Source organism: Mauremys reevesii, linkage group 17 (assembly GCF_016161935.1).
Source record: "Mauremys reevesii isolate NIE-2019 linkage group 17, ASM1616193v1, whole genome shotgun sequence".
NCBI classification, from domain to species: domain Eukaryota; kingdom Metazoa; phylum Chordata; order Testudines; family Geoemydidae; genus Mauremys; species Mauremys reevesii.
The window spans coordinates 3,476,144-3,498,731 of NC_052639.1; the positions used below are offsets into that span (position 1 = coordinate 3,476,144).

Here is a 22,588-nt window from a genome sequence, read left to right on the forward strand (position 1 = left end):
GGCCAGGGGGCACGTGGGCAGGGTCCGGCCCCCCGCCCAGGAGCTCTCCGCACGAGGGAAGCAGCTGGGTGTCGATGCCAGGAAAAGCGTGTGATGGCGGCCGCGTGTGCCTGGGGGGGCACAGGGGCTTTGCCAGGTGCAGGCTGCAGGGTTCCTGCCCCCGGCCCTGCTCAGAGAGAGTCTGACAGAGCCAAAGCGGCTCTGGGCTCCAGCGAGAGGAAGCAGCAGGGCCGTGCCGCCCTCGCTCCTGACCCCGTGGAGCTCCCACAGCCGGCTTGGGAAAGGGCTGTTTATCTCTCTCCCTTTCGCCCCTGGAATTCACAGGGGCTGGGGCCCGGCTCCAGCCCTTTGATCTGAGGAGGGGTCAGTGTTTTCCACTCGAGCTCCCCGCAGCGAGGGAGGGAACAGGACGTTGGTGGCTGCAACCAGGCCGCCAGGCTCTGACCCAGGTCCCTCTGTAAACATCCCTCATGAGAAACAACCCCGGCCCCGGCCTGGTGGGAACGGCAGCAATGGGAACGGGTGGGACTCGTCTGCCGGAACCTCCCTCCCAGCCGGCCCCACCCCAGCTCATGGAGCCGCACTTCTCACTCCCTGTGAGGCCAGAGTAACTCAACTGACTCTGCTGGCTGAAATCAATGGGCCAGATACCACGATGACAGGTCTCGAGAAGCAGTATAGCCCAGTGGGCGGAGCACAGACCTGGGACTCAGGAGACCTGGGGTTTATTCCTGGCTCTAGCCTGCTGGGTGACCTTGAACAAGTAATTTCCCTGCTCCGTGCCTCTGTTTCCCCCAGTTAGAATGGGGCCAGGACACTGGCACTGACCAGGGCTCTCTGAGATCCTCAGGGCAGCGCTAGGGGGAACGGCCTGATCTCGCCCACACCGGAGAATTCCTAAGGGACTGCGGAAGAATTACAGCAGCGCAGAACAGAGCCTCTGCCCAGTCGCTCCCCGTCACTCAGGCAAGATGGCCACATGCTCCAGAAGCCAGGAGCACGTTGCAACCCTCATGGGGCGCTGGGCTCGGCACCCTGGGGAACGCGCTCACACGTTCCCCACCTTTGGCTGCAAGCAGAACTGGGTCCTTGGTGCTGCACTGAGGGGTCAGGGGCTGTGGCACCCCAGCTGGGGCTGCCCTCCCCCACCTGCCAGCTGGTTTATCACTGGCGGGGGGTAAAGCGCTGCAGTGGGAAGCAGCAGCCAGAGTGCCAGTGTCCCAGGCGGGCGCTCTGCTGCCAAGCCAGTGCAGGGGCTCGCCCCAGCGCATCCCAGTTTATCCCCTCTCACGTTTCTTACCCCCCCTCCCTCAACCGTGGGCAAGGAGATGCTGCCTGCCTCTCGCAGGGGCCTCTTGGAGCAGCACGTGGGGCGATGTATCCGGGCTAGCGGGGGCCCCACCGGAGGGAGGGGATTAACTCAGCACTTCCTGGGGGCAGGCAGAACTAGATTAAGAGAGAGGAAAATGGGGCAGAAGAGCAGGGAAAGCTGCCTGGCTCCAAGATCCACGGGGCCAGAATCCCCTCCCCTGGGACCCCCTTTGCGTGGGACGTTGGACACTTGCCAGGTGTTGGGCGTGGCCCGGCAGGACGGGGACTGGCTGCTCAGCAGAGCATCTTGGGCAGCTTAGCCCATGCTCAGGGTGTGTCACGCCCCGGCCTGGCCTCGGGAGCGCCAGCTGGAGAGACTCAGGGGTTGAGCCCGGGACGGCCCCAGCGCAATCCCTTGTGTTTTGGCCAAGACGGCGATCGTCACGTTGTACCTGATGGACTGGGCACTGAGTGGCCAAGCTCCGGCCTTGGGCCACCTCCGAGACCCCTAAGAGCTTGTCTGCGGCTTCAGCACGGGGCTCAAAGGGCTGCTCCTAACCCACAAAGCCCCATTAGTTGGCTACGGCCTTTGCTTTGCCCAGTTTCTGAAGCGATCCAGGGACCTGGCTTCCTCCCCACTCACCCCTCCCGCAAGCTGGGTGTCGTCTGCAGAGTTTCCTGGTGATGATTTCTGGTTTGGGTCCGTGAAATAGCGAAGGGACAAGGGCCGCTCCCTGCAGACTCCGGTGGAAACACACCTGCTCCATGATGATTCCCTGTTCACAGTTACATTTATCCAGCTTTTAATCCATGTAATGTGGGCCAGGGCCATTTTAGAGTCTAGTTTTTAAATCAAAATATTGTGCAGTATCGACTCAAATGCCTTGCAGAAGTCTAATGATATTTTACCTTTGTCAGCCAAACTTGGAATCTCGTCAAAAAGCGATATCAAGTTTGTTTGTCATGATCTGTTTTCCACAAACCCATGTTGACTGATATTCTGTTACCCTCCTTTAATTCTTTATTAACTGACGAGTGAATCAGCCGTTCCATTATTTTGCCTGGGATTGATTTCAGGCTGACAGGCTGGTAACTACCCACGTTGTCCCATTTCCCTTCTTAAATATTGGCACACCATGAGCTTTCTTCCAGTCGTCTGGAACTTCCTTGGTACTCCAAAAGTGCTGGAAAAATCAACATTAACATTCCAGAGAGCTCCTCAGCCAGCTCTTTTTAAACTCTTGGTTGCAAGTTCTCTGAACCTACTGATTTAAAAATCTCCAACTTTAGTAGCTGCTGTTTAACATCCTCCTGAGTTACTGTTGGAATGGAAAATATTTCTTCATCATCTTATGATATACCTACAGCTGGCTTTTTCCCAAATACAGGAGAGGAATATTTATTGAACACTTCTGCGTTGTTTGCAGTTCTACCATTTCCATTTAGTAATGGACAATACCATTGCTAGGATTCCTTTTGTTCCTAATATACTTAAAGAAACCTCATCCTATTGTCCTTAACTGTGCTGGCCATAGATGCCGCCTTGTGTCCTTTTGCTTCCCTTATCAATTTTCTATCATTCCTAGCTTCTAATTTATATTCATTGCTATCAACTGCCCCCTTTTTCCATTTGTTTTTTACATATATATCTGTTTTCATTTTGAATGAACAGCTTGAGACCTGGTTTATCAGAGATTGCGTTACACTTCATGATCGTCCAAGACAGCTATTCTCCACATTAATGATGCAGCTGGACAGACCAGGCATGGACCACTCTCTGCAGCAGCCTTCCATTTACCAGCGCCGCAGGGTGATGAAAGGTCTATGCCAAATCCATAAAGCCCTTGGAAAGAGAAGATGCTCTTGTGGCTAACCTGGAAGAGAAGCCCTGGAAAGCCTCTGCCATGGATTTCGCACAGAGCCCATACACCATTTGCTGCAGAATGGCTGTGTGGGAGCAGCATGCAGGCAATGCTCCATGGTGATGTTCTCTAGAGGTTTAAATCCAGCAGAAAACACGAAGACTCAGGGGCCCTGCTTCCCAGCCAGACGTCACTGACTGTCACAAAGCACCGGTGCTGAGGTCTCTTCTCCAGGCCCACTGGGACACGGCCAGTGGGCGACATCGAACAACGCCATGGGCATGTCGGAGGCACCGCCCACGAGAGGCTCTCCAAGCAATGTCTGTTCACTTGGCCGCACAGCCCCCCATGTCGGCAGATATCAGTGTCCTCGGTTTACACATGCGCACGCTGAGGCCCAGGAGGGGAAATGACTTGCCCAATGAATCAGTGCCAGACCTGGGTGCAGAACCCAGGAGTCCTGACTCCCAGCCCCTGCTGTCTCTCCTGAGCAGACAACCCGTCCTTCCTTGTGGGGAGGGGCGGAGGGAGAGGCTGGGCTCTTGCTTCCGTACTAACGTTAGCAAAGGGGGCTGGGTAATTCCTGCCACCAGCCTGCCACTGCCCAGCACCAGCTGCCACCAGAGCATCTTCTAGTCCCATCACTCGGGCACGAGGGGCCGGGCCCGGCCAGGTGTCACTGCCTGCCCATGGGGGCGGGTGGCAGAGGCTGGGGGCCGTGTAAGGGAGGGCCCAGGGGATGGGAGCCCCATGGTTAAAGGGGGCTGGCAGCAAAGGCAGGGCAGGGAGCTCAAAGGCTTGGGAGTGGGAGGAAGGCTGAGCATGCCCTGGGGCCGGGGGGAGTCTGCTATGAGCTCAGAGTGTGGGGGTGGCTGGGAGACAGGGAAGGACGGGAGGTCGGTGGACACCCTGAGGTGCTGGTGGAGCTGGGACGTTTCCTGCCTGTGGCTCATGGCTCGGAGAATCCTGGGCAGAGCCGGGGGTCTGGGTGCTCAGCCAGTGGGTGGGGTCTTGGTTTCACAGGAGACTTTTCCCTCCGGGAGGGGAGCTGGAGTCTGGCAGACAAAAGGTTAAGGTCCCTGGAACTGGTGCCAAATTACCAGCCCCCTCTCCGCTCTCTCCCCCTCCCTGGCCGGTGACTTTGCTGTAACCCTAAAGCGAAGGGCTGGGAAATGTCCCTGGTGCGGCGGGGAGAGGAGGTCCAGCCCGGGCAGCCTGCGGACCGTCACCTAGCGCAGCAGCACCGAGCGCAGGTAAGTGTCAGCAGGCCACACCCCGGTCCCCTGGCACATGGCTCTGGGCTGGACAGCGCCCCCCGAGCCAGCAGCCGCGTCAGACGCTCGGGGCGCCCTGGCTGCCTGCGCAAGACAGAGGTTCAGTGTCTCAGGTCACGGCGCGTGGCTCGGCTCTGCTGGATGGGGCCTGCAGCTGTCTCGGCAGCTTGGCAGAGCTGTTGGCACTGGGGAAGCAGCCCAGGGATCCTCGAGGGGTTTGGAGGTACCTGTCACTGGGCCTGCCGAGCGTTAGCAGCATGAAATCTGCTCCAGCCCCGTCCCCTGCACGCCCAGGCACGGACCAGGGGATGGCGGCTCCTGCGCAGAGGGAGGCAGGACCCCACCCCCCAGAGGATGTACCAGCCCTGGGTATTTTACTGCACCCCTGGGGACCCTGACGCTCGCTCCCCACCGTCAGCTCAGCCTGCCCTGCTTTAGGATCCCGAGGACAAACGTGGGCGTTCACGGTGTCATGCTCACAGTCCCGTCACTGACTAGCTACAGCTTAACCCTGGCCTGCGGCTCATGACCAGCATCCAGGCAATCTGGGAATTGTTCTGCTGGGTCAGGGTCGGATAGTGGCCTCAGGTTGGTGCTGGCATGAAACAGGCCCCAGGGAGAGCCTGGCCTTGGGCTGGTTGGTGCGAATGCCGCGGCCCCTGCCCTGCAGACCCAGTCTCACCCGTCGGCGACGCTGGGAGCTCAGCGATGCAGGGCTGAGGCACTGGAGCAGCCGCTTGCTGCAGCCGCAGGACGAGCCCATTGCTGGGGGCAGCAGGACACAGCACAGACCGAGTGGGTTCTAGTCTGGGAACCTTCCCCCCACGCAGCCCCCGGCAACAGGAACAAGTGGCCAGCGGTAGCCCAGCCATACACATGCCTTAGCGGGGCAGCCCCTGAACGGGCCCCAGGGAGGCAGGATTCCGGGGTTCTGCCCCGGCCCTGCCACCAACTCGCTCTGTGACCATGGGCGATAGACCCCCACCCCTCTCCGGGCCCCAGTGGGGAGGGAGAGGGGGGCGTGGGGTGTTCCTGTGCTAAGACACTTGCAGCTCTGTGGCGAGGCAGAGCCCTGGCTGGGGGCACCAGGCAGACCCCAGGTACAGCTCTGTGGGGAGGAAGCGCGAGGCAGAGCCCTGGCCGGGGGCACCAGGCAGACCCCAGGTACAGCTCTGTGGGGAGGAAGCGCGAGGCAGAGCCCTGGCCGGGGGCACCAGGCAGACCCCAGGTACAGCTCTGTGGGGAGGAAGCGCGAGGCAGAGCCCTGGCCGGGGGCACCAGGCAGACCCCAGGTACAGCTCTGTGGGGAGGCAGCGCGAGGCAGAGCCCTGGCCGGGGGCACCAGGCAGACCCCAGGTACAGCTCTGTGGGGAGGAAGCGCGAGGCAGAGCCCTGGCTGGGGACACCAGGCAGACCCCAGGTACAGCTCTGTGAGGAAGGGGACGCTGGAGGAGGGGAGTCACTGACTGCTGGGGTTGGAAAGGTGGCTCATGGGGCCTGTTTGGCTGCAGGGGCAGGATGGTTCTGGACGAAAGCCAGTGGGTCCCTGAGCGCGAAGGCACCGTCTCCTCCAAGCTCCTGCAGAAGGCGGGTGCGGCCCCATTCGTGCCTGTTGGTGAGTGGGTGTGAAGGGGTGCGGCTGGGAGGGCAGCGTTCCCCGGGACCCAGCGAGGGGACGGCCTCAGGAGCTGCTCCCTGGAGGCAGGACCGGAATCGCAGAGCTCTGGTAGGTCACATCTGAGCCGCGGGAGCTTATATAGCACCTGCCCTGCCTGGCCCTGCATCTGCCCCACGAGCTGCGTGGCCATGAGAGAGATGTGAAAAACCCTTCCCCAGCCGGGCCAGGGCAGCTCCCGGCTTCCCGCAGACGCTGGGTGCAGAGCGCTGGCTGGTGTGTGAAACGGACCCGTCCTCAGAGCCCAGGTTAACGACCGGCCCCTGCAGGTGGAAGCGCAGCACTAACGGTGCTACGGGTGGGGGCTGCTGACGGGAGCCGGGTAGCCCAGAAGCCAGGAAGAGTAAAACAAACCAAAGCTAGCAGGGAGGGGCTTGGCCAGCAGCTCATGCCGCAGCATCAGTCTCCTCCAGGCCTGCGGCGCCCAGGAGAGCTCCCAGTGACCCAGCTGCCACCCACTCTCCCTCCCACAGGCATCGGGGGCTTTGCCATGGTGGCCGCTTATGGCCTCTACAGACTGAAGGCCAGAGGAAAGATGAAGATGTCTGTGCACCTGATCCACACCCGCATGGCTGCCCAAGCCTGCGTGGTTGGAGCCATCATGCTGGGTAAGTGAGGGCTGGGGAATGCTGGGGCCAGGATGCCCATGGGCAGTAGCCTAGGGAAGCTGGGAGCACAGCCGGGAGCTGCACTCTGCCAGGCGACAGAAACCCTGCCAGGGTGGTGGGTTCTGCAGCTGCTGGACGGTGCGTTGGCATTGGCCACCTCCTCCCGGGGCCGCGGCCCGAGTCACGCAGAGGAAGGGGGGGCTGGGGTCACGCAATCAGAGGGGTTTATTTGAAATTGGTGCTGGATCGAAGGGACTCTTGTCACACACAGATGTGGGCCATGAAGTCCAAGGTCCCTGCTCTCAAGTACAAGGGGAGATGCTCTGTCCCCACCCAGGGCTGCTGCTGAATATCATCTACTGCACCTGAATCACCCAGGCTGTAATGGAGCTGGGCCTGTGAGCGGCCTCCCCTTTCCTCCACCCTGCTGGAGAAACCTGCCTTCCTCCCCCTCCCCGCCCAGTGACAACGCAGCCTCTACCAGCAGGCAGGGGCCAGGCCGCTGGCCGGGGACAGCGTGTGGAAGGCTGCTGGGCCCCAGCAAGCAGCACCTACGCTCTCTGGAGTGCGCAGTTAGCAACTTCCAGCAGGCCCAGTGCGTCAGCCGACAGTGCCGAGGCCACGGCCGCTGGGAAAAGCTCTCCTGAGGCTTAGGCCCTGCCCCCCAGCGACTCCAGCTCGGCAGTTTGCCGGCCCTGAGACTTGGGCAATTTGATTTGGGGGCCAGAAGGGACCGTTCTCCCCATCCAGTCTGCCCTGCTGCACGGCCCCAGCCGGAGCGTTTCAGCAGCAAGGGCAACAGCAGGCAGCTGAACTCAAGCAGCTTTTAGAAAGGCCCCTGAGCGAAGGCAAATCGCCCGCAGCCTGGGGGTAGCTGTGTTGGTGGCCAAGTGCCCTCGCCGCTCGCACTTCACAAGCTGCTGTTCCCAGTCGCCCGCTCCTCAGGAGTGGGTGAAGTGATCCCGAGATCTCCAGGACGACCGATGCTCTCGAAATACAAGTTATTTATCTGGCACATTCCTGGTGCCACTGTCCCCGTCGGGCCTGCGCTGATGTCACTGTCTCTCTTGCAGGTGCAACCTACACAATGTACCAAGACTACCTGCTGAAACCGGCTGCAGGCAGAGCCCAGAAATAGACACGAGGAAGCTGCAGCGGTGGAGATGGAGCATCTTAGGGCCCGACCACAGTAACTTCCCTTTGCAGAACCTGGCCCTGCAGCCCGGCCCTCCCTGGGGCTGCTGTTGTGCATGTAACAAGTCCTGCTTTTCTGGTTTATAAAGTTACAGTTAAAGGGAGGCTCAGCCCAGTTCTTGGAACGTACTTGGATCCGGCGCAGGGAGCTGCAGGCAGCACTGTCTGGTCAGTAAGGCAGGGAGTGCAGTGCAGTGCAGGGCTCTGGGGAGCGGGACGCCTGGGTTCTAGTCCCAGCTCAGTGAGGGAGGGCTCAGACCCCTGCACGAGGGATGAATGGTGCTAAGGCGAAGAGAGGAAGGGTGTCCCCACGCCCTGCTCTGCCCCTGGGGCGCCTGGCACTAGTGTCTGAGCCGTGGTTCCCCCAGCTCTGAAAGGGGGTAACCACCCCTCCTCCTCTCCCTTGCCCGGCTTGTAGCCTGGGGTGGTGCAGTGACAACGAAGCCTGTTGCAGGGCTGGGAGAGGGGAGCGGCAGGGTCCTAGGCCAGAGCCACACCGAGGGCCGAGATCTCCACGGAGAGAGACCAGGGCTCAGGCCCCCGCAGGCTGGTTCCCAACGTGCACTGAAGCCAGGCTGAGCTGGTCTCCCTGGAGCCGAGCCCTTTCGTCCAGCCCTAGGTAGCTATGACAGAGACCTGCTCTGTTACGCAGCCCTGCTCCCCGCCCCTAGCACAGGGCCGAGGGCCGTGCCCACCGCCCAGGTGCCTGCCCATAGGCCAGGCGCTCGTTCCTGCTGCCGGGGGCCTGACGTCCCGAGGACTTTCCACCTCGCCTCAGCTCAGGCCAGCAGGACCCACATGAGCGATGAAGGCAGGTGCTCAGCTCCTGCTGGCTCCAGAAAGACCTGGGAGCTGCAGCCAGGGATGAGGATGGGCCCTGGAAGGGCCGTGGCTGGTCATGGGTCCACCAGGGACTGACGCAGGGGAAGCACAGTCACATGGAGCTGGAAAGGGCCCAGGGACCAGCGCAGTGTCCGCTCCACGAGACCAAACCCAGCAAGCTGGAGGGTGAACAGAGACGGCCGCAGGGTCTGCGGAGAAGAGGCACAGCCCAAGCAGGGGCAATGCCCACTTCCCAACACTGACCTAGAGGGGGCAGCACTAGGGGGAGGGCAAAAGGTCAGTGTCCACCTGGGGCCATTCAGTGACTGGCCTCTTCAGAGACTGACAGGAGAGGGGACAATTCCTGTGCCACCGCCAGCTGGCTGGGTCCCCTCCTGCGAGCAGTGCAGGCTGGCTGGCAGCAGGAGCCGCGCCTGAGATCTGTGACCGAAGGGGACAGTACGATTTGCAGAGCTGCGCTCGAAGGCAGAGAGGAGAGCACAGGCACTGCACGGTACGTAGGAGCCAACAGCCACAGGGCTGCCGAGAGAGGCGCAGGCAGCACCAAGCCAGCGTGCCAGCGCTCCCAGCCCGTGAGCCACAGGCAGCACCAAGCCAGCGCCCCCAGCCCGTGAGCCCCAGGCTGCAGCAATGGGAGCGGTGACCCTGCCACGCAGCAAGCTGGGGGATTCACTCTACTGCATCCTGCTTGTTGGAGAGAATCCACATGGGAGCTGCACTGGAAACTGCTGCACCCAGCACCCGCCTCCCCCCCGAGGCAGATGGGCCAGAGGATGGGAGCAGCTCACAGCACAGAAGCAACCGTCAGAGGGTCTTTGTTTGTGTGCTGGCTACCTGGTTCCGGGGTCACCATGTGGGCTCTGAGCCAAGCCTCTCCCCCCTCTGGGCAATGAGACCCCCCAGAAGAGACGCGCCAGGGAGAGGGGTTTTATTCAGTCATTACAAAGCTCAAAAATAAACTCCTACAAAATAGAAATAAAAATCCAGACTGGCAGCAGGTCCAGACTCCCGCCACCCGTTCCCTGCAAGGTCACTAACAACCCCCCAGACACAGGTCACCCTCCTTCCTCGGCACCCCAGGAGAGGCTCTGCCCCGCCCGGGAAGCCTGCGCACGTCACTGGCTGCAGGAGCTTAGGGGCAGCTCCCAGCTTTATCAGAGGCACCTGCAGGCAGCTGAACCCAGCATGAAACCCCTGCATGAAGCTGCAGTTTGTCCCCAGTAACCCTGGGGGAACGCGGGTGGGAATTAACCCCTTTGGGCCTGGAACTGCCTCGTGCGGCTGTAAAATTCACTTGTACACAGAACCGAAGTGACAGGCTGCAGGGGACCAAGAGTGATATCAGCCATGTCCATATTCTGTCGCTCTCGAGTGCAGACTCCTGACCAAACACCCAGAGCCTGTAAGCTCGCGGGTAAGGGTCCTTCTGAGGTCTTAGCAGACGTGCCCGGCCCATGCGGTACCAAGGCGGCTGGACTGCGAGGGAGGAGATCTTTGCAGGGCTAGGGAAGGAGCTGGGCCGGCAGACACTGGAGCAGTCTCTGGTTAGCCTCTGCGGCAGCACGGTCACATGGGGTAGTTCAGAACAACGTCCTGCTTGGCCAGCTCCAGCAACATAGGGTCGTCGAAGAACTTGCTGATGCTCACGTCCTCGCTCAAGCCCTGCAGACGGAGAAGCAGCAGCGTGAGCTGGAGAGGTAAGAACCAGCTGGGCTCCCAGAGACCCGAGCAGCCCACCCTGGCGCGTTCAAAGCCCTGCTGAAAGACCCGCAGGGAAACAGCGCAGCCAGAGCACGAGCCCATTCCAGCACCGGTGCAAGGGGGTGGCTCCGTGCGTCAGGCAGCATACGGAGTCCAAAGCACGGCTGTGGTGCGAGGGGCACGTTGGGCCCTGTGAACTGTGCAGATGGGGGAGAAGAGTGGGCGAGGCTGCTGCTGGCCTTACCTTTCTGCGCCTGGTCTTGATCATGAACTCTCTGGCCAGGTGAGGTGCCGGCTGGGGCTCCAAGGGCCGGATGACGATACTCTTGTCCAAGGGGTCTCCAGGCACAATCTGAAACACGGGCCAGGAAGTCAGCATGGGAGAGAAGAGCCACTGAAGGATTCTGGGAGCAACCCTCAGCTAGAGCAAACTGGGCGAAACCCTAGTCAATCTGAGTCCTGGCGACTCTGCGGTCACTGCCGCTGACAGCCAGTCTGCCCGTTCTCCGTGTGGGGCTAGTCTTCCACAGCAGCACCACCTGTGCCTATGGCACAAGGGCACCCTGGCACAGACCTGTTTACACCGTGGGCAACTGGGTATCGCAGCAACACAGCTGCAGGCCTGCTCAGTTATTGCCACCAACAGCCCCTGACGGGTTAATCCTGGCTATGTCCAACCTCTGTCGGTTTGAGCATGTTCCCATGGTGCCAGCCAGTGGAGAAGAGGTGTTTGCAGAACGCGCTACGGGCAACACTAATAATTGGAGCTATACCTATCTCCTAGAACTGGAAGGGACCTCAAAAGGTCATTGAGTCCAGCTCCCTGCCTTCTCTAGCAGGACCAAGTACTGATTTTTGCCCCAGATCCCTAAGTGGCCCCCTCAAGGATTGAACTCACAACCCTGGGTTCAGCAGGCCAATGCTCAAACCACTGAGCTATCCCTTCCCCCCAACACTAAAGCGCTGCCAGCGCTCTAAAAAACCCACCTCCACGAGGGGCGCGGCTCCCAGCGCTGGGGCACTGTCTACACTGGCACGTTACAGCGCTGAAACTTGCAGCTCTCAGCGGGGAGTTTTTTCACCCCCCGAGCGAGAAAGCTGCAGCGCTGTTAATTGCCAGTGTAGAAAAGCCCTAAGCTGCGTATTGGTTCAAAGCGTCACCATCAGCTTTAGGAAGGTACACGGGCCGATTTGCTGCCAGTGCAAACCAGGAAGGGTTTCGTTTTCTGAAACACAAGGTGTGTAACCCGTCTCACAAGCGTGGAGGCCAGATCCTGAGCCTAGGCTCCAGGACCTTCTGGAACACGCATGCCAACCATCAAAGGAATTTACACCTCGCCACAGCGATACGGCCGCCTGCTGGCAGCTCCCACGTGAATGGAGGTGCTGGCTCAGGGCTCATTCTAATGGGAACTTCCAGGCTAAGGAATTAGTTTAATGTCTGAGGTGCCCGTTAGCAGGGAGCTATTGCCTGCTCCTGCCGAGGGAGGACTTGCTTGACTAGCCTCTTGCAGCCCCAGTGTTTTAGGCATCTCTACCGTGCCAGTGCGGTCTAGGCCCACAGCTCAGCCGGCACTTTCACAGAGCAGAGAGGCACTGAAACAAGTTCTTTAATAGTTAACAGCTGAGGCGGAGCCTGTGGGCTCCAGGGCCCTGCACTGCAGAAACCTAGATCCCAGGTCCTGGCCCTGGTTTCTTGCTCCCTGAGTTGAAGGGCTGGGAGTGCCATTGAGGCAGCTTCCTCTGTCACTAATGAAGGATCCATTAAGCAGCGGCGAAAGGGATCCCATCCAGACCACCTCATCCAGGGGGAAGCTGCAGCATGGATCCTCCTGGCCTGAGGCCTGGGACCGGACATCTGGCTAGCAGCAGTAAAAGTTACAGCTAACATACAAACAGGAGGGGAGCAGAGGCTCTGCCCAACCCCCCGAGGGCCTGCAATCATCCATTCCCTTTGCTCGTTGTACCCAGCGCGGCTGGTGGGGCACAGGCCTTGAACACAAAACGCCCCCCCATGTGGCTGCAGACGGTGGAGACACTCACCTGCCAATGGTGGAAGACGGAGAGAGAGAAAGCCTGTCCCTGCGTGTGAGTCCTCAAGTCAGTCTCAAACCCGAACGAGTCAATGGCTGGGATAAAGGCTTTGATGGTGTAAAGCGGGGAGCCTGGGATTGGAGCATCCTGAGTCACATGACCTCTGGCGAAGAGTCACAAAGAATTAACCCTCCCACATCTGCCTCTGAGGCATCATCTGTTAAAACATCCCCTTGACATCACCTCTGTTCAGCCCTCCACTGTCAGCACTGCAGGAGAGAACCACACACACAAAGGACCCAATCTGATCTCGAACGCCCCCTAAGGCTGGAGTGGGGGCTCCCCAAGACACCTTCCCCCCACATTGGGGGGGCAGTCTAGATCCGCCAGAGAAGGTTTCATGCCACTGGAAAACGAACCCCGTGACTGCACATTCTGCAGCTCTGATTTCCTCACGTGGCCTGCAATCCCAAGGGAGAGTCGCCACCTCGCACACACACACACGAGGGCATCCCGCAGAGCCACGGTCTCCCTGCAGCTTACCTCCGCCGGGCCAGCACAGTGTACACTGCAGACACGCAATCAGCAGGGGCCTGGACCTCCACAAAGTAGTACGGTTCCATCAGCCGAGGAGTGGCCTGGGAAAAGGAAGGGGCAATCAGACGCCAGGCACACCCCGAGCCCAGGCCCCAGGCGTTCCTACAGGGCAGGAGGCAGCACACGCGTGTGAACAGGACACGGTCAGCACTGTGGGCACACAAGGGAAGGACCAAGACTTACTGGCGGAGTGATCCTGACCCCGCTGGCCAGGCTCCTGACCCGCTGAACGCCTTGCAGCAGATAAACAGAACCGTGTGCAGCTGCTGCAGGGGTCAGGTCTGTTCTATGACCATCCCAGAGCAAACCTCCAGAGGGAGGATCCCTCATCTTGGCTCAAAGCATCCAGGCTGCTGCCTCCCGGTCTCACACAGTAATGGCCCTGGAGATGGAGCAGATTCTCGCAGGTTCCCAAGCAGCCTGGGTTTAGTCTGTAGCACAGGAATGACACTGCTATCGCTGTGCCTGCATCCTTCTCTGGGGACTGGGAAGATTAATTGTTGACTTAGGCTGTAAATGTCTCAGGGCAGGAATTCACCACACACCTCCGCGGTACTTACCCACCCACCCAAACCCCACAGTTCCACGCTGCCCCTGAAGGAGACAGAACCGTGTTAGTCCCCGGCCTCACCATGCACAGCCCAGTCCTTACCATGAGGAAGGCGGAGTACACAACTCTCCTCGCTGTTGGGATAATCTGCCCTCCTCCCCGGTGCAGCGGCTCCTGAGCGATCACGGCATCCAGGATCTTAAACTTCACATTGCGGATCACTGAGCGTGGGAAGGAAGAGAGCAGGGAGTGACTGACGCCGTGGCTGGAGGAAGTCCCGTTAGGAACGGAAGGTTAACCCTTCCGCAAAGACCAGCCCAAACCGCACATAGTCAGGGATCACCACGCCCAGCACAGACACACAGCTTGGGTGCACGGGAACAGGAGAAAGGCCAGAAGGGACCACTGTGATCATCTAGTCTGACCTCCTGTGTAACACAGGCCACAGAACGTCTCTGAATTAATTCCTGCTTGAACTAGAGCGCACGTTTTAGGAGAACACCCAATCTTGATTTAAAAGTATCCAGTGATGAGGAATCATTATTTCTAGTGTAAATTTGACTAGCTTCAACATCTAGCCATTGGATCTTGTTACACCTTTATCTGTTGGACTGATAATCGACTCTTCAAAGTTTTGTTCCCATGTAGGTACTTATAGATAAGGCTGCGAGTTTGTCATGGAGGTCACGGATTCTGTGACCTCTGCAGGCCCGCCCCCAGCAGCTGCAGGAGTTTGGGTGGGGGGCTCAGGACTGGGGCACAGAAGGGGGTGAGGGCTTTGGACGACACTTACCTTGGGGGGTAGGGGGTCCCTGGAAGCAGCGTCATCCCTCGCCTCCGAGGAGGAGGCAGGACAGGGGGCTCTGTGCGCTGTCTACACCTGCAGGCACTGTCCTCGCCGCTCCCATTGGCCGTGGTTCCCAGCCAATGGGAGCTGCAGAGCTGGCGCTCGGGGAGGAGGCAACATGCAGAACTGCATGGTTGTGCCTCCGCCTAGGAATGTCGCTGCTTCCGAAAAGGCACGTAGCCGCGTAGGGAGCCTGCCAGCCCTGCCCCCATCCCTCCAGCACCAGCGTTGGTCCCGGGCTGTGTGCCACCCCACCCTCTCCCCAAGATCTAGTCGGGGCATATGGTACGAGTCATGGACAGGTCACGGGCCGTGAATTTTTGTTTACTGCCAGTGACCTGTCCACGACTTTTTCTAAAAATACCCATGACTAAAACATAGCCTTACTTATAGACTGTGATCAGTCATCCCTTAACCTTCTCCTTGGCCAGCTCTTTTAAAACTCTTGGAGGCAAGTTCTCTGGATCTGCTGATTTAAAAATGTCTCGCTCTAGTACTGCTGTTTAACATCCTCCTTAGTTACTGTTGGAATGGAACGTATTTCAGCAGCATATGACGTCTGATTTTTCCCCAAACACAAAACAGGAATATTTAGTGAATACTTCTGCCTTTTCGGCATTGTCAGACATCTAGTCCAACCTCCTGTACAACAGGCCGGAGAGTTCACTCAGCGAGTCCTGTTTGGACTGGTGGTTAAACTAGAGCAGACCTTGTGTCCTGGGGCACATCACAGACAGATACTTTGGCTACCAAAGGGGAGGAGAATTCTCTCTTCTTGTCTTATTATTTGCATCTGCCCCAAGATTTCTTACTTACACTCATCGCAGAGGGGCCCTTCCCTCGTGCCCCACTGGAACCCCTGTACGATGCTGTCCTTCACAGAGCCCAGCAGAGCCTTATCCACCTACACAGAAACAGACACATCACAGATCAGCGATGCCGCATCCAGCTGCACCAAGGGACCATTCCCATGAGTGAGTTCTTAGAGGAGCAGCACTGCTTTGCACTTCTGTATCCTCTTCCTTTGACAGAGGGGTACAATAAGGCAGAGAGCTCAGAGCCAACATTTCAGAATTTGGCACCTCGACCCATAAATCAAAGTGGCTTCACTTATGTGGGTGCGAAGCAACTCTGGATCACAGGGCACTTAAGCCACACGTGGCTGGGCTCAAAGTCAAGGCAAGTCAGTGACAAAGCCCTGACTGCTTCCAACCAGTAAGACAGCTCCAGACCCCTCCTGCCAGGGCCTGGGGAAAACATGTCGCCTCTGAACACCGGGGTGGACAAAGTTGCCCCAGGTCATTGCAGTGTGACTGCGCTCCTCACATCGAACTTCCTTCCCCAGGGCTGCCGTTCCTCACCTCCGAGGGCAGCGTGTCATCTACCAGAATGTTTGGGCCAGTAGCGTCTGGCCCAAAGGCCCAGATGGAGCGGGCAGCCAGCAAATCCCAGTCATACTTGGTCTGAAAGAACTCGCCCAGCTTCTTCCTGGTGGGAAGGGAACAGATGGAAAATGTTAGACAGCCCAGTTCCTGGCTCACCGGGGAGAGACATGCAGGCACAAAGCAGCCTCACAGCTCCTCCTGCAATTCGGGCGGCTCTACGCTACAGTTAGGTCGACATAAGGCAGCTGCAGCCTTGCTCCCGCCGACGTAAGTGCTCTGCTACACCGACATCATAACTCCACCTCCACCAGGGGCAAAAGGCTTATGTTGGTGTAGGATACATGGTACCAGCTGGGAAATTGACAAGAAGGACCCCACTGCCCTGGGAAGATGGGAGACTGGACCCTGCACTTGGCTGGAAGCCAGGGTGAGAAGTCAGGGCAGCCCCCGGCCCGCTCCCTGCATGGAGCCTGGCAGCCTTGTCAATTTCACAGCTGGGTGAGCCCTGACATTGACAAGACTGCCCAGATCCCGGCAGGGGGTGGGGCCGAGAAGCCGGGGTAGCTGGACCTCGCTGTCCAGTGGCGAGAAGCCCCAGGCAGCTTCTCCCAGCTCCTGGAGAATGGGGGTAGAGAAGCCTCAGACGGTTTCCCCCTGCTCCCAGCAGGGAACGGGTAGGGGAGAAGCCCCGGGTGGCTTCCCCACCTCCCTGAGGGGAACAGAGGGTGGGTAGCCCACCAGAAGTCTGTGGGGCAGCCAGGCTCCTGGCAGGGAGCTGCTAGTGGAGCTAAGAGATCGGGCTCTCAGCTCCCCAGACTGCCCCTTTTAGGTTGGTGGAAATGCTCCTGGCGAGGCCGCGCACCACTGACCCACGGAGGAGAGCGTGGCACGCGCCACCGCAGTAATTACTGTGCTGGCTATAAGTTGACCTAATATAGCTCGACTTAGGTGTGTGGTGTAGACACAGGCTTAGCCTCAGGGTGACCCACGGACTGGCAGGGTAGCACATTTAGAGACACCCTCCCTATTAGGTTCCTCTTCCTCTGCACTGATGTTGTGCGACTTCCAGAGCTGTGCATTTCCCTCCAGTTCTTCCCCAGCGACCGCCCTCTCACACACACAAAGCCTCTGCTCTCCCCAGTTAGCCAGACCTGTTCCAGGTGATCTGGACCACCTCATTCTCAATGTCCTCCGCGAGCCCCTTCTCCAGTGGCTCAGCAATCATTGTGATCTTGTTCCTGTGCAGAGAGAGACGACGCCAATCAGCTAGTAGCAGAGATGGGAGCTTTCCCAGAGACCAATCTGCACAGTTAGCAGCAACAGACTGAAGTGAAAGGGGATGAGGAACCCAGAGGAAGTTACAATGGAAAAATATGTTCCCCTCTTGTTCTGTGGGAAACCACTGTGTTCTTACAACAGCTGCTTGCACCTGGAACGTGGCTAGGGAGACAGAGCCAGCCACACACACACGCGTCAGTTTACGGCCTGTTTATATTTCCAGGACTGACTCGCTCACAGCTCTTGGAAAGCCAGGGGACTCAGAGTCCTGCCGTGGGAATGGCAGAACCTGGAGCTCAGCAGCCAGAAGGTTTGCAGAGGACGATGTGCAGTGGAATCTGATTAGAATGAGCCCCGGACACTGGGAAACAGTCCTTTTAACCAGCACGTGTCAAACCAGAAACTCCTAGCAGGTCCCTTCCTGAGGCCGGTGTAGGACTGCACCCTCTTGTGCACTACAGAGTGCTGGAAACAGGGCTTGCCAGACCAGATCACAGGCAAGGTCCATCTAGCCCAGTACCCTACCTCCAACAGCTGCCAGTGCCAGGTGCTGCAGAGGAAAGTGCTAATGTGGGATAATGTGTCCCTTCCCCCCTCCCCCTAAGCACACCAGAGACTGGCTTCAGTCCAGGGGAAGGGGACCCCACTGTCTCCCATGGGGACACCATTTCAGAGTTGGACTATCAGGTCACTAAGCCATACTTCTTATTGGGTGTCTCAGCAAAACACTTCAGGGAGGAAGTTTCCACAACAGTCTCACAGAACGTCACAACCGGATCAGCAACCTTTAAAAACAACAACAGCAGCAGTTTGTGTCTTTTCTTTGAACTTTTCAACTTCACAAACACACTTTACACAGGGACTGTCTGAAACCTTTTAAACCTCCCATTGTTACCAGCAATGCCTGAGATCACTATAATCAAAAGCAACGAGAGAAAAACCAGGTGCCTCTTTTGTTCAGTGTTTCCTTGCACAACTGGTAGCACTGGGTGTCGAGTCAGTGTCCCCCCTCCTCTCAGCTAGTTAGGCTGCCCGGGACAGGTGTGGGTCATTGTGGGTCCTTCACCGCAGCAAGGGAGAGAAAACCATTTACAAACCAAGGAAGTGTGACTGTGAGGCTACAAGGGGCTCTGGGCAGGGGCAGCTCTGAAAACAGTTCTCAGGGTTTGAAACTGACTGAATTTCTTTAAGGCACTTGGCTCCAGGAGAGCGGCTCCCTAGGTTAGACTCTGAGCCCCATGCACTCTGCAGCATCACGGGGCCAAATTCTTCAGCAAACACCCCTAATGGGAACGTATTGCAGCTCCACGAAATAGTCTTCGTTCCCACTCCTCCCCTCCCCAAACACCCACCCCCAGCTGGGCCTCAGGGCTGAAAGTGCTCAGTGACCTACTATGCAGCGGGGATTGTTTCCAGCAATGGCTATTTCTGACAATGGATTTTTTCTCTGTGCTCTCCAGGCAGCCCAGCTCTGTGGGCCTCAGTTGTCACGGTGTCATCTGGGCAGCCTGGCTCGGCATGGCCGTTCCCCCCACATACGTCAGAGGAAAGGGGAGCTTGTAGTGAGCTTGGGCGGCTCATGTCAGTTCTCAGGCCTTGGCTCCTGGCTGCTCTACAGGCAGCGTAGCTGCCCAGCCTACACTTCTGGCTCTGCCTGCAAGCTGCTCGGCAGCTCCCACCCCGTGGAACAGAAGCTCGAGAGCTGCAGCAGGTCTTGGCAGGAAACAAAACGCCGGGTGCCTGCATCCGGCAAAATGGTAACTTCTGCAGTAAAACTGCTGGATTCTACGGCATCTTGGAAAAAACCAACAGCCAAGCTCAGGAGCTGTGGAGATGACAGAATCTAAGCTGTGCACCCCCCCTCTGAGCCAGTCACCGAGGCTCTCTGCAGACGCAGCCCTGCACTGGTTACACTCTGTTCAGGTTTTCAAAGTTATCTTTGCAGCCAGGGGGGCTAGAAGCTCAATTTTAAAAACATGGAGCTGAGATTCTGAGGCATGATTCTGTGCCAAGGGCCCTGGCTGTCCTGGAGGGACGCATTTGCTTTCTTTGCTATTAAGAAATAAAGAGCAACTTCTCCCCATCTCCCTGCAACTCCTGGAAAGGGAATAACAATTCTTCACCCTTCTCTAGTGCCTGTCATCTAGGGATCTCAGACATCCCAAACCCCACTCTCCTGTGAGGTATGCATGTATGTGTCACAGAGGGATAAAGTGAAGCCTACAACAGAAGGCAAGTGGCACGTCCGAGGTCAGACAGCAAGTCAATGGCAGAGGCAGGAATAGAACCGCGAAGTCTCAGCGGTCTCTCTACACCTCAGCAGCTAGAGTCATGAGACCCTGTGGAGCAATGGGTCTGGGGGCAGCAGCTGATTGCCACACTCCCAAGGGGGAGGAAGCCCCGTTTTATGTACCCTCAGTAATGACGACAGGAAAGGCTCGTTTTGCTTCCTCACCTTGATATCAATCTCTGAATACATCTTCCGTAAGTCATGCATCACACAGTCCAGGTACAGCTCCCCCGTCCCCAGGATCACGTGCTCCCCAGATTCTTCCACCTGAAACACCAGAACAGATGCCCCAAGCTACAGCACGGCATTCCTTCTGACCTCGCCCCTTCTAGCCTTGTCCACAAGGCCAAGGGAAACGTATTATAGTCAGAGAACCTAGAGGGAAAGTTCCTGGCTCCTGAGTCTAATCAACCAGGCAAGTGGGGCCAGCTCCTGGCTTGCTGAGGAAGAGCAGCCCCAGTCATTGAATCACAGAAGATCAGGGTTGGAAGGGACCTCAGGAGGTCATTTAGTCCAACCCCCTGCTCAAAGCAGGGCCAATCCCCAGACAGATTTTTATCCCAGTTCCCTAAATGACCCTCTCAAGGACTGAACTCACAACCCTGGGTTTAGCAGGCCAATGCTCAAACCACAGAGCTGATTCCCAGCAACCTAGGTTCCCAGCAAGGGACACTGCAGGACGTGCTGTTGAACCATTTGGCTGTGAGGAAGCACCCAGTTACTCCGCTCCCAGCCTCTCCTTGCTGGAGATGCAGGCTCTGTGGGACACCTGTACCTTTGCCAGGCCTAGCCCTCCCAGGGAATGACGTAGGGTTCACCCCTTGGAGAATCAAGCTCAGCTCGTCCATGCAGACTAACAGCAAGTGGGCTTCAGGGGAGAGAATGGCGAAGCCAAAACAGGGCTGGTTTTGAACATGTAAAGTGTTAACTGAAGATCGCACAAGGGGGCCCGGAGAGCAGGGCAGGGGGCTCCGGGATCAGCCTCGCCTCAGCCACACACCTTGGTGGTGAGCGACGGGTAGCTCTTGTTGACTTTCCGCAGGCCATCCAGCATTTTAGGGAGCTCCGAAGGGTTGACCGGCTCCACAGCTATTTTGATGACAGACGTGGTGTTGAACTTCAATGGACGGAAGATCTGAGCCTGAAACCAAATCAGACCCACCAGTAAGATTCTGGTGACAAGGGAAATCTCCGCTTTGTAGGACGACCACCCCTTGGAGCCTGGCGTCAGCCACAGGACATGCCCGTCATTGCTGGGACAGCACTATGGAGCAAGGGCAGGCTAGGAGGAGCCCGGCTGCATTCCCTGCATTCATAGTGGGTTTTGTTGTATTGACGGACCCAGCCAGGCACCCTGAAGACTGTCAATCCACAATGGGGCTGCCTTGCTCATGGGAGAAAGTAACATTCTGGTTGGAGGAAATCGCTGCCCCCCAACCTGACCATCCTAGACAGCCAGCACGTTTGTCGCCCCTTGACACTCCCCTACGCCGAACGGTGCCGAGCCACACACGGTACCTCCTCATTGCCTCTAGGTTCTGTGATGGTTGCAGTCTTCACAATGGGCTGGTCCACCCCCTCTATTAGGATCCAGTTGCCGGCAGGGACCCGGTTCACCTCTATGTGGTATCTGAAATACAGAACGGGAGAGCACAGCCATTAGTTACTGCTGTCCACACCCCTCACAATGCTGTCCCTCTGTTCATCCGCCCTCATCAGATCGCAACCTCTCACCCCCTGGTTCTCAGACAAACATGTCTGCACCTTCTGCCATGCTGCCTGCTCCCTGTGAGCGGGAGACTGGCTGCATTCCTCTCCTGCAAACCTCTCTCCTGCCATAACTCCAGGCACACAGACGATGCTGATAATGGCCCCAACAAGGTTCTAGATGGGTAGTTATGTCTATGGCCAGACTAACTCATCACTGGGCCCTAGCCTAGGCAAACATACACTTCTCCGGGCCCGGAGGGGAGGGGAAGGACTGGAGAGGGAGTGTGCCCCACACTCACCTTGCAGCAGCAGCTCCTGTCCTGCAGGGGGCTGGGCCTGGCTCCCTGCTTCAGGTGTCACAACCTGGTGTATGGGGTCGCCGCACCACTCCGGTTTGGCCAGCCCTTCAAACGTGAGCGATGCTGCGACCAATGCTGGGCCCAGCCCCACAGGATAGGAGCCCCCTACACGCTCGGTCTCCAACCCTCCCGCACCCCACCACGGTCAGGATTAGCATTGTGGTGCTGGGGTGGAAGGTGCATATTTGTGATGATGGATCACAAAAAAAAGTCGCATGCAGTTGGTGGGTCACTTAGTAAAAAGTTTGGGACCCACTGATCTATCGGACAATGGTAAAAGAGAATACAATCGCATCTATAGCTGTGCTGATCATATCCTCTCTGCACCCTCTGAATGTCACTTATCCTCTCCCACTGTAAGAGCTTTGGGGCTTAATGGGCATTTTGGATCAATTTCGTAAACTCAACATAGCCCCAATCCAGTCCGTCAATCTGGGACTTTTCACCGCACTAAATGCGCCCCTCCCTGCCTCCAAAGCCCCGAGCTTTTCTCCCGCACGCTGCACCATCAAGAACAGCAGTAATGAGTGGGGACTCCTCTCCCAGATTGCCAAGGTTTGTCCTCTTCACTGATACCCTGGTACCTTGCCACCGAGATCCAGAGCCGTCCCACAGTGCAGATCTGGGAATCCTCTTCATCCTCCAATGTGTAGTTTTCTCCCAGGACCTTCACGGGCTGACCTGCATGGATGGTCCCACTCAGCACCCTGCCAAAGGCGTGGAACTGAACCCCGTCGTCTGTGCTGTACATTTTCGTGGTGTGACACATTAGTGGACCCTTCCCCCCCAAAAAGAAATCAAAGTAAGTCACTCCCAAGACATGCACTCACAAAGCAGTGATTAGACCCATGTGAGATTATCAGGAACTCTGTCTGAAAAGCCACAAGGAACAGTTTTTGGGTCCTCAATTCCCTCCCCATTGGCCAGACCCCTTGAAAGAGCACGGTTACGTGCATTTCTCCGGTGCATACTGAGGCAGATTGGTGCTTTCCTCATGTAGACACCACCATGGAAGCCTGTAGCTGTGCGACCTCACAATACGATCCCTGACACTGCAAACTGAGAAGTTT

At 57.8% G+C, this 22,588-nt stretch overlaps 2 protein-coding genes across 7 annotated transcripts in view; one reads left to right on the forward strand and one right to left on the reverse strand.

Annotated features, from left to right (window-relative positions):
* Window positions 1-4,237: 4,237 nt before the first annotated feature.
* On the forward strand, window positions 4,238-8,021 carry HIGD1B (HIG1 hypoxia inducible domain family member 1B). 4 transcript variants are annotated; one of them, XM_039504255.1, is made up of 4 exons: window positions 4,238-4,426; window positions 5,959-6,062; window positions 6,596-6,730; window positions 7,804-8,021. In XM_039504255.1, the coding sequence occupies exons 2-4, from the start codon at window positions 5,966-5,968 to the stop codon at window positions 7,866-7,868; spliced, it is 297 nt and encodes a 98-aa protein (XP_039360189.1). In that variant the 5' UTR covers window positions 4,238-4,426; window positions 5,959-5,965; the 3' UTR covers window positions 7,869-8,021. The 4 variants fall into 4 exon arrangements, with proteins under 4 accessions (XP_039360189.1, XP_039360191.1, XP_039360193.1 ...); XM_039504257.1 differs by lacking the exon at window positions 4,238-4,426 and adding an exon at window positions 5,224-5,242; XM_039504259.1 differs by lacking the exon at window positions 4,238-4,426 and adding an exon at window positions 5,742-5,867.
* Window positions 8,022-9,680: 1,659 nt separating this feature from the next.
* Window positions 9,681-22,588, reverse strand: part of EFTUD2 (elongation factor Tu GTP binding domain containing 2) — a 36,240-nt gene continuing 23,332 nt past the window's right edge. For all 3 annotated transcript variants that reach the window (XM_039504182.1, XM_039504179.1, XM_039504181.1), the window contains exons 16-28: window positions 22,103-22,296; window positions 20,968-21,079; window positions 20,450-20,590; window positions 19,615-19,716; window positions 17,862-17,944; window positions 17,033-17,119; window positions 15,858-15,984; window positions 15,313-15,400; window positions 13,752-13,870; window positions 13,046-13,140; window positions 12,512-12,665; window positions 10,713-10,820; window positions 9,681-10,429 (exon numbers count right to left, since the gene is read on the reverse strand). In XM_039504182.1, coding sequence (XP_039360116.1) covers window positions 10,334-10,429; window positions 10,713-10,820; window positions 12,512-12,665; window positions 13,046-13,140; window positions 13,752-13,870; window positions 15,313-15,400; window positions 15,858-15,984; window positions 17,033-17,119; window positions 17,862-17,944; window positions 19,615-19,716; window positions 20,450-20,590; window positions 20,968-21,079; window positions 22,103-22,296 — 1,506 coding nt within the window. In that variant the 3' untranslated portion in view covers window positions 9,681-10,333. The remainder of the gene's footprint in view (window positions 10,430-10,712; window positions 10,821-12,511; window positions 12,666-13,045; window positions 13,141-13,751; window positions 13,871-15,312; window positions 15,401-15,857; window positions 15,985-17,032; window positions 17,120-17,861; window positions 17,945-19,614; window positions 19,717-20,449; window positions 20,591-20,967; window positions 21,080-22,102; window positions 22,297-22,588) is intronic.